General features: G+C 34.7%; 1 protein-coding gene across 1 annotated transcript; it reads left to right on the top strand.

The window, feature by feature from the left end:
- Positions 1–2,855: 2,855 nt before the first annotated feature.
- Positions 2,856–8,659, top strand: LOC142611025 (transcription factor E2FA). The gene is made up of 14 exons (XM_075783030.1): positions 2,856–3,304; positions 5,178–5,370; positions 5,696–5,746; positions 5,863–5,948; positions 6,023–6,111; positions 6,232–6,286; positions 6,576–6,628; positions 6,715–6,765; positions 6,858–6,906; positions 7,023–7,088; positions 7,172–7,248; positions 7,368–7,602; positions 7,744–7,810; positions 7,917–8,659. Exons 1-14 carry the CDS (start codon positions 3,098–3,100, stop codon positions 8,051–8,053), a joined length of 1,416 nt encoding a protein of 471 aa, XP_075639145.1. The 5' UTR covers positions 2,856–3,097; the 3' UTR covers positions 8,054–8,659.
- Positions 8,660–9,748: the final 1,089 nt, after the last annotated feature.

The following is a 9,748-nucleotide window of genomic DNA, read 5'->3' as shown; positions in this document are numbered from 1 at the left end:
AGCAAACTAAAAGAGTTTCTTCCAATACCCCAACAACCAATACTTATTTGCATAGCTATTAATTTGATATTTGTATATTTTTAACAATACTACTGCGCATCTTTGGTGCGATGGTCACTTCACAAGTGTAAATGTTTATGGTGTATTGGGACAAAGGTCGGGGTCCAAATTTCCAGAAGGGAGCTTCACACACATATACACTTAGATTAGGTTAGAGTATAAATTCTACCTACATTTAGATTAGGTTAGAATATAAATTCTATATTGTATAAAATAAAATAAAACAATTTTACACTCAATTAAATTAGGTTCTTTAAACTTATACCACAATGATCATGTCAAAATCATCAAATATTATCCACGTTATTGGTATGTTAAATGCATTTCATGCAAAAATATGGCCACATTGTTATGAAGATTTTTCATATGCATAGAGTATTTTAAATAAAAAATTTAAAAAAAAACTAGTAAACTATAAATTGTATCATTTTTGTCAAATATCTGCTCAGATTTGCAATCTGCAATAATATTTTTAAAAATCATTTTATTAATTCAATTTTTGTGCTTTAATTAAAATATTTATGTTGTAATATAGATAGATAAAACATTCTATTGCCCAATAGAGTGGTTTTTTTCCTAGGCGAGAGAATTTTTTTTTTTTTTTGCAATACAATTAATAGATATAATGTATTATATTTTAGGCGGAATTGCTTAAATAGCCTAATGGTTGATTCGCCCTCAATATCATGTTAATGGACACAAAGTTCACTATCATGCCCTTTTATTCATTTGTGAGTGAAGGATTTGGGTTTTTGTATTATTTTAATGGACACAAAGTTCACTTTTATTCGTTTGAGAGTGAAGGATTTGGATTTTGAATAAAAATTATACCATTTAACCACACAAAAAAAGCCAGAGAAGAATTATATTATTTAATTACTTATTTATTTTTATCCATGTAAATATAATATCTTGCTTATGAGTATTCAAAGACATGAAAATACATTGATATAATAAACAAATCAATCGACAAATCACACGTGATTAGGGATTAGGAGAGCTGCTTAATTATGAATGGCTGGACGAGCATACCAATACCATACATAATTTTCATTAGGACAAAATTTAGGTACAATACCTCAGACACCATATCTAAAGTTTCCCTCTTAAGATTCAAACATATAATTACTTAATTAACAAAATACATTTCCATCTTATGAGAAAAACATGGTAGAATCTTAAGAGGGGAACCTAAGGAACAACCCTTAAAGTTTGTTTGAGAATAACTTATTTATCTGAAATTGAATTTTTTTTGTTGAAAGTACTGTAGATAAAGTTAAAAGGTAGTTGAAATAGTACAGTGAGACCCATAAATATTAGTAAAAATAGCTAAATAGTATAAAAAATCTAGTTTTTTAAGCTAATGTCAAATTCAACATTAAGTACTGTACCTAAGTTTTACATTTTTCATTATTAGAATAAACTAGAGCACATCTTACGGCAAATAAAACACATTGATGAGATCATAATCTTTTGGGAGGAATGAGGATTGATAAAGCCACTGTAGTACTATTCATAAAAGATAATGTTTTTAGGGTTGGAATTCCAAACGTATAAGCATGTGTTAAAATGTCACCTAACAAATTAACAAGTATAAAGGGTTTAGAAATCTTGAAATATAGGTCATAGAAAAAAGGAAATAAAGATGGTTGGACCAGTCATTCCTAATTTTATGTGATCCATGAAATCCTAACCTTGTGTAAGTCTCATTTCCAACACATTCGGATTACTATTAACGGTTCTTTAAGGCAATTATTTGTTTTAACCTTTTATTTAATTTTTAAAAGAAAGATAATTACTCAAAAATGAATCCTCCTTGTTGTACTTGTATGTGTATCATAGCCACGCCATTACTTTTTTTTTTTTTTAATTATGTGGCACTTTGTCCATTGTTGGATTTGAAAATAAAATCTCAATTGTGAAGTCTATTATCTCCATTTCACTACAGATCTTGTTCAGGTGTTTGAAGTGTTCATTTGAAAAAAATCAAAAACACTTTTTTTTTTCTTTTGTTTCTTTTTTTTTAATAAAAGAATTATCTAACTTTTATCTTTTTGTCACATATTGTATAAAAATGATCAAAACCCATATATTTTGTCTCATACTTTGCAAATAAGCTATTAGAAAAACCATGGGACACCCAAAGGAATGCTAAGAAAGTAGTCAATATTGTACCATCCTGGTACGAACATCCCTTGAAACATATGATTAATTAATTAATTTATTTATCAAGGGTGTTTGGCTACTATAAGGAGACAAAATAAAAAGGGATTATAAACATGTTATTTTGGCTAATATATTAAACTAATAAAATACGAAGATTTTTAACTTTTAGGATATATATTAATAATTTTTTTTAGGATTTTTTTTGAGAAATTGAAAAAACTGAAAAAAAAAAAAAAAAGCCAATCACTTTTTTTTCATACATTTTACATATGTCCTTAGGGGCGTTATTTTTAACAATTTTTTCAATTATTTATAAATTTTTTAAAAAAAATAGATGATTAATATAAAGCTGATATCTCATGTGAGACCAGCCTCTTACAGACAGGTAGACCCCACACATGAGAGATTTTTCAAATTAATATATGCATAATGCATTTAGGACGTATATGGCCTAGACGTACAAAAAAAAGTAGACAGATTTTTGGGGGCAAAGATACATAACCCATAAACATAAGGGTAAAAAAGAAGAGAAAAGAAAAAGAGAAGCCCGTTGATAAAATTAGAAATCCGCCGTTGTTCCCTCCACATCTTATATCCGAAACAAAAAATTCCCTCCTTCCCTCGTTTTCTGCTCTCTCCTCTTTCACTCTCACTTTCCCCCAAACCCCTCTTTTCCCTCTCTCTCTCTCTCTCTCTCTTACTACTCACAGATCCCATTTCCCTCTCTCTTTCTCTCTCTAAACCTCTTGCCACTCTCGCCTCTCTCTCTATCTCCGATCCTCTCTCTCTCTCCGCTTCTTCCAACTCCTCTAAACCTCTCTCTCTCTCTCTCTCACACAACCTAAGTTTCGACCGCTTTGCCCCTGTATCCATGTCCGGCGGCGCTCGAGCTCCGAACCGCCCTGCGCCGCCTCCGCCGACCGTCGCGTCACAGATCCTCCCTCCACCGCCGCCGATGAAGCGAAACCTCGCCGTGCTCGCCTCCACCAAGCCGCCGTTCGTCCCTCCCGACGATTACCACCGCTTCTCCTCCGTCGTCGCCGATCGTGAAGCCGAAGCTCTTGTCGTTAGATCTCCCGTAAGTTTGTTATAATATTGTTTTTTTTTTAATTTTTAATTTTTTTTTTTGTTCCTCTTTTATTTGAGTTTATGTTTAGGCGCTTTGCTTGGCATATAATAGCGTAATTATTGGCTGATAATCTGAAATAATTAATAGTTAAATTGCTTTGATTTTGATTTTGTTTTTGATTCTGATTCTGATTTTTGGTGGCTGATAGTGATTGCAACAAATTCAAGCTTGTTTGGCGCGTTTCTCGCTCTATCGGACACTGTCAAATTTTTAGAGCGAGACTTGCTTTTTTTTTTTTTAATTTAAATTTTAATTTTTGCTATGATGTAGACTATTGTAGTTGAATTTAGTTTGGCAGCTTGAAGGGTTTGCTATTAATTCTTCAGCAATTTAGTCAAATTCTATGGTGAGAATGTGTCAATAGGGGATTGTAAAGCTGTCTTTAGACTATGTTGAAGAATTTGTTTGGAGTAAGTCAAACAAAGGGCAGGTTTAAAAAGATATTTCTAATAGAATTGATGGGTACACGAAGTACTGTCTTTTTTAACATCAGGGCGTGTAACTAAAGGCTCGTTTTGAATGTTAACGTTTGCCGTGGAAGATAATGGGGCTGTTGTTTTTAAGAAGCTGCTAATATTGTCACATTTTGTGAAACCTGTAATTTCTGAAAAGCTTTAAGGTGGATGAATAAATGGAACATTAAGTAGCATGTGGTGGTGACTGTATGTAGGTGTGTATTGCTATTATGTATGTGGTGTTTTAGATTGATTCTGATGACTGCGTCCTTGTTGTTTGGCATGAGGTGAGTGGCTGCCTGTTTGTGTTGGGTGGGCTGCTGGTACAAGCAAAAGTTGCCACTGACCTCTAGAAGTTGTTGTGGATATATTGTTTTCACTCATCAACAATTTGAAGAAAGCTCAAATGTTCATGATAGTTCTATATTGTTCACTACAGATGTATATACATTGTTTTTGCTGCAGCAACTACAGTAACCTTTGAAGTTCTTGTGCATGAACATGAAGAGAAGTATAGGCATCTGAAGAAGCTTATTGGCATTTTTTTTTTTGGCTTTGTTTTGGTTAATTTTGATTCATCTGCATTAATGATATCAAAACAGGATTACCACTTGGATGTGGATTGTTTGGAGGTGATATTGAGGATTGACCTTGTGTCCCTATTAGTGAAATTTTCTGTGATCATTTTGAAAAGCTGAAAGTGTAATAGACAATGGTCTTTAGACTAAATTGAATCCCTTTCCCCCATAATTAAGGGGCAAAGGCTGAGGACATGTGTTCAGTTCATAATAATATAGGTGTGAAGGTTGAATTTTCCTATAAAGAAGAAGAAGAAGAAGAAGAAGAAGAAGAAGAACAAAAGAAAAATAAAAAGTAGTGGATTTCATTTTAATTTTCTCCAGCAGCCAGCATAGGGTTCAATATCAGTGATTGAGTTTGTGAACTAGCTTAGTTTATATATGTGTGTGTGTGTGTGTTAAATTATTTTATCTCAATCTTTTATTGCTTTGCTGCCTGTAACAAAAAAAAAGTTAGAAATCTTAATTGGTTATTTATTTCTGGTATGTAATGGATATACATGATGTCATGAACTTAACTGTACTCATGATGAATTGAACTATTGGAAGGGCTTGCAGTTTCTTCAAAGGGTTGCATTATCCAGCCTTCTGCAGACTAAAATTCAAGTGCAATATGTATCTCACTTTAGTTGTTTCCATCATGGAATCAATCATAAACCTACCATAAACATATGTATCTAGTAGTTTCACACTATCACTAACTAAAGGATACATATGGAATAGTATAGTGGTTGGTTAGTCATGTAACTGTCATTGGCATAATTTCACAAAGCTGCTGGTGATTCTCAGCTATTAAAGCGGAAGAATGGAACAGACGACAATGAAGTTCAGTCAATTGACTGGACTAACAGTCCTGGATACACTAGTGTAGTAAACAGCCCCCTCAAGACACCTGTGTCTGCAAAGGGGGGAAGGATATACAACAGGTCAAAGGGTACAAAGGGCAACAGATCTGGGCCTCAGACACCTGCGTCAAATGCTGGTGAGACAACTTTCCCACATTCCCTATGTTAATTTAGACTATCTAATATCAGCTTTGACAAATGATTGTGCTTGAAACTAATTATGTTGGATTGTATATAGGTACTAAATTTGTGGTGAGACATTTTTCCCACATTCCCTTTGTTAATTTAGACTATCTAATATCAGCTTTGACAAATGATTGTGCTTGAAACAAATTATGTTGGATTGTATGGGTAGTAAATTTGCTTCTCATCCTAGATGGCTTTGGTCATAATACGGTCTGTACTTTGCCCAGTGTTGCTAGAAAAATAAGATCTAACAAAATAGTTTTTATTATCATGCAGGTTCCCCATCTCCTCTTACTCCTGGAAGTTGTCGTTACGACAGTTCCCTAGGTAATGTTGAAAGTGTTGGGGTCTGAATGATTTCTTTGTATGTAATAATGTTTGCGTTATATAGCTTTTGAAGCTTTCATATGTGTAAAGAGTGACAAAGTGCCAGAACTTTACAGGATTGTTGACAAAAAAGTTCATCAATTTGCTCAAGCAAGCAGAGGATGGTAATCTAGACCTAAACAAAGCGGCAGAAACTTTGGAGGTGATCATTAAGCTATCTGATTATATGCATTTTTTCTATATTAAATGCTAATTTGAGGGTTTCTAATGATACAGGTGCAAAAGAGGCGAATATATGACATAACAAATGTCTTGGAAGGCATTGGACTCATTGAAAAGAAACTCAAGAACAGAATACATTGGAAGTAATACTTGTTACTTTTGTTCTTAAAACATATGATTTTGCTCTGCTTTTGATTTGAGACTCATTTTAGCATTTGAAGAACATGATTACTTATGCGAAAGTTGGTTGAATGACTGATTAGGGGATTAGATGCATTAAGGCCAGGGGAGGTTGAAGATGACGCCTCTGTACTACAGGTATGCAGATCTGGATATTGCTTTCTTGTGATGCATACACAGGAAAATATGTTTTTTTTACAAGTATCAGCGGTTAGGATGTTTCCATTTACTTTTTTCATGATTTGTAAATGTCCACGAGGCATTGAAGAATTGCTGGATTTACAACCTCTGATGTCCCTTCAGTGACATCCAATAAGTATGGAACGATAACCATACTGTGAATCCAAGAAAGGGTGAAAAGAAAGGAAAGAAAGACAAGCAATTCAATAATTTTTCATGGAAGATGAAAATTTGTCTTTTTCTGCAGGCAGAAGTTGAAAACCTTACCAATCAAGAGCGAAGATTAGATGATCAGATAAGGTTATCTAGCCAATTTCCTTGTCAAAGTAATAAATGATGCTGTCTTCAAATGGTTGAATTTGGCTGATGCTTTAAAGCTGTTGCAGGGAAATGCAGGAAAGATTGAGGGATTTGAGTGAAGATGAAAACAAGAAAAAGTAAATCTTTTGCAGTTATTTTTTTATAGGGGAAAAAAACCCAAATGGTATATAAAAACTGCAACCTAATGAATTTATATTCATCATATTAGGTGGCTTTTTGTAACCAAAGAAGATATTAAGGGCTTACCCTGCCTCCAGGTCAGTTCGTTTGGTGTTATACTGATTTAGAGCAAACGTAACTGTGTCCCACTATTCTACCTATCTTTATGGTGTTTCAGCTATTTAGTTAATCTGGTTAGCGCTTTCTCTGGCAGAACGAAACCCTGTTAGCAATTAAAGCTCCACATGGAACCACACTGGAAGTCCCAGATCCAGATGAGGTAAGTCCAGATCATAAAAATTGAAGCTACATGTTATATTTAACATATGATATGATGCTTGACAGTGCTTCTATATACATCAGGCTGTTGACTATCCACAGAGAAGATATAGGGTTATTCTTAGAAGCGCTATGGGCCCTATTGATGTCTACCTTGTCAGGTGCTAATCTTGCATGTTTTGGAAATTCTTTGTTTTAAATTTTCTTCTCTTTCCTTTCTTTTTTTTTTTTTTAAATAAAAATTTTCTTTTAATTTCCTTTGACCTTGATTGTTTTATAGTCAATTTGAGGAGAAGTTTGAGGAGATGAATAGTGTTGAGCCACCTGTGAGCTTCCCAATGGTTTCAAGCTCAGGGTCCAACGATAACCCAGCCACTGACGAAGTGGTCAATGCCAATAGCACCATGAAGGATGTTATGCCTCAGGCACAACACAGTCATCAAATGTGCTCTGATCTTAATGCTTCACAGGAGTTTGCTGGGGGCATGATGAAAATTGTTCCCTCAGATGTTGATGTAAGTGTATATATTCTGACTAATTTGTTCCTATAACTAATTTTTACCAAGATATCAAAGATTTCTGAAGAGAGAGTTAACTAAGGTAAGGTATATGAATGATTTGGTTGATAGTTAATTTGTTACTTGTTATTATTGCAGAATGATGCAGATTACTGGCTTCTGTCAGATGCTGAAGTTAGCATAACAGATATGTGGAAAACAGACGGTATATACCAATTTAACGCTTGTTTTTGTCTTTTTTTTTTTCTTGGGTTTTTGAACATAATTTTACATCTAACTGGATGTTCAATATCTTTTGATTCCAACTACAGCGGGTATTGAATGGAGTGGGATGGATATGCTTCACCCTGACTTTGGGATACCTGATGTTAGTACTCCAAGGTCACAAACTCCATTATCTGGAATGGCTGAAGTGCCATCTACAGCTTTTGACTCTACCCGAAGATGAATGGATATTGGTTTTGCTAATGAGCTAAATTGAAAAATGATGTCTGTATGCCAGTAGCCTTTATGTCTTTAAATCATTGCTGAAAGATGCCAAAAGGTTGCCCGGTGAATGAATGCTACGGAAGCTTTTGGATGAAGCTAATGGATGGCAAGCTGGGGGTAATTCTTATACTGTACAGTTTAGGGACTCCTGTGGCATGAATAAAATGCGTACGTCTTGGACTTAGAAAAAAAGGACACTCTTCGAATTAAGGTGGTGGATCTTTAGCATGGACGGTAGAATGGTTATATTTAGTATGGGTGGGTTGGACAAAGTTAGGGCAAATGCAAGAAACAAAGATAGAGTTTACAAGCATAATCTCATTATATGCGTATTTATTTTTTGTATGCAGCACCTTGGTGTCTTTTGCAAAGTTGAGGCAACTCTGTAAATGTTGCGAGTGTAAAAACATGCAGCAAGGCTTGTATACCAGATGTTGTAGGGCAGCAACTAGATCTCCTGCCCCAGATTGATAATTGTATGGTCCTAATCTGTGGTATAAACTATTGTTGTAAGCATTTGACATGCTGCCATCATGATGATAGAGTTGTCTTGTTTTATTCCTCATGCATTTTTGTTTTGCGGGGTGGGAGTAAGTAATTATTTCCTATGTCACTTCCTCCAGTTTATCTTGTCATTTAGATTTGATTTTCAAATATTGACACTGAATCTTACTTAGAAATTTTGATTTTGATAGTATTTTTTTGGATTAGACTTCAGCTATGGTATTCTTTCCATTTTGAGTTTCTGCTCTCCTTTTTTTTATGTTCTCCCTCTATTTTTCAGGTTGGTGGTTCCTACTTGGGTGAGAAATACTTGTATATACTATAAGCTACATTTTATTTTTCTGGTGGATCTATTAGCTGCATATGATAGAGCTAAAAGCCATGGGCTCTGGAGCCTAGTGGCATGTGCGGTTCTTCCCATTGGTAGAGAACTTAGTTTCAAACGTGTGTTTCACTTGCTAAAAAAAAAAAAAAGAAATAGAAGAAAAGAAAAAAGCAAACAACTTGCTTCTGAAATGCAATCAAGCTTTAAAATATTGCGTAAGGAGACTGAATAGTGGACGAACTTTTTTGGGGAGGAGTGATTTGATTCCTTAATATTTTTGTTGGAAATATTAAGAGGTGTTAATAGTTGAGCTAGAGCATCCACAGCAGTGGAGCTAAAAAATTAGCTTTTTAGCTTCACAAAAAGTTACTTTATCTATTTTACTTATACATATTTACATACATGTTGCAGCAGTGGATCTATTTTAGTTTTCAACACAATAAAATAATATAAACATTACAATAAAATAATATATCTCACAACTCAAAAAACATTTACAGCACCAACCACAACCACCTTTACCATCAGCCATAGTCACAACCACCACCACCACCAGTTCACAGCAGCAAAAAAAAAAAAAACCAACCGAAATCTCCAATCTTTTTCCTCAACCCAGACTAAACAAAATCACCAATTATAAAAAATCATCAACTCTCATATTCTTTCGGTGAGGAGGACAATGTCGGCGTGGGTCTGATCGGCGAAAGAGAAGTGGGTCTGAGGCGGAGGTCTGATCGGCGGATCGGCGGTGAGTCGGCGTTGGGTGAGCATTGAGATGGTGGACTGGACAGAGGTGTGGGTTTGATCGGCAGATTGGTCTGATCG

Source organism: Castanea sativa, chromosome 9 (assembly GCF_040712315.1).
Source record: "Castanea sativa cultivar Marrone di Chiusa Pesio chromosome 9, ASM4071231v1".
Lineage (NCBI taxonomy): Eukaryota > Viridiplantae > Streptophyta > Magnoliopsida > Fagales > Fagaceae > Castanea > Castanea sativa.
Note: the sequence above shows the minus strand (reverse complement) of the source record. Positions and strands in the feature narration are given on the sequence as shown.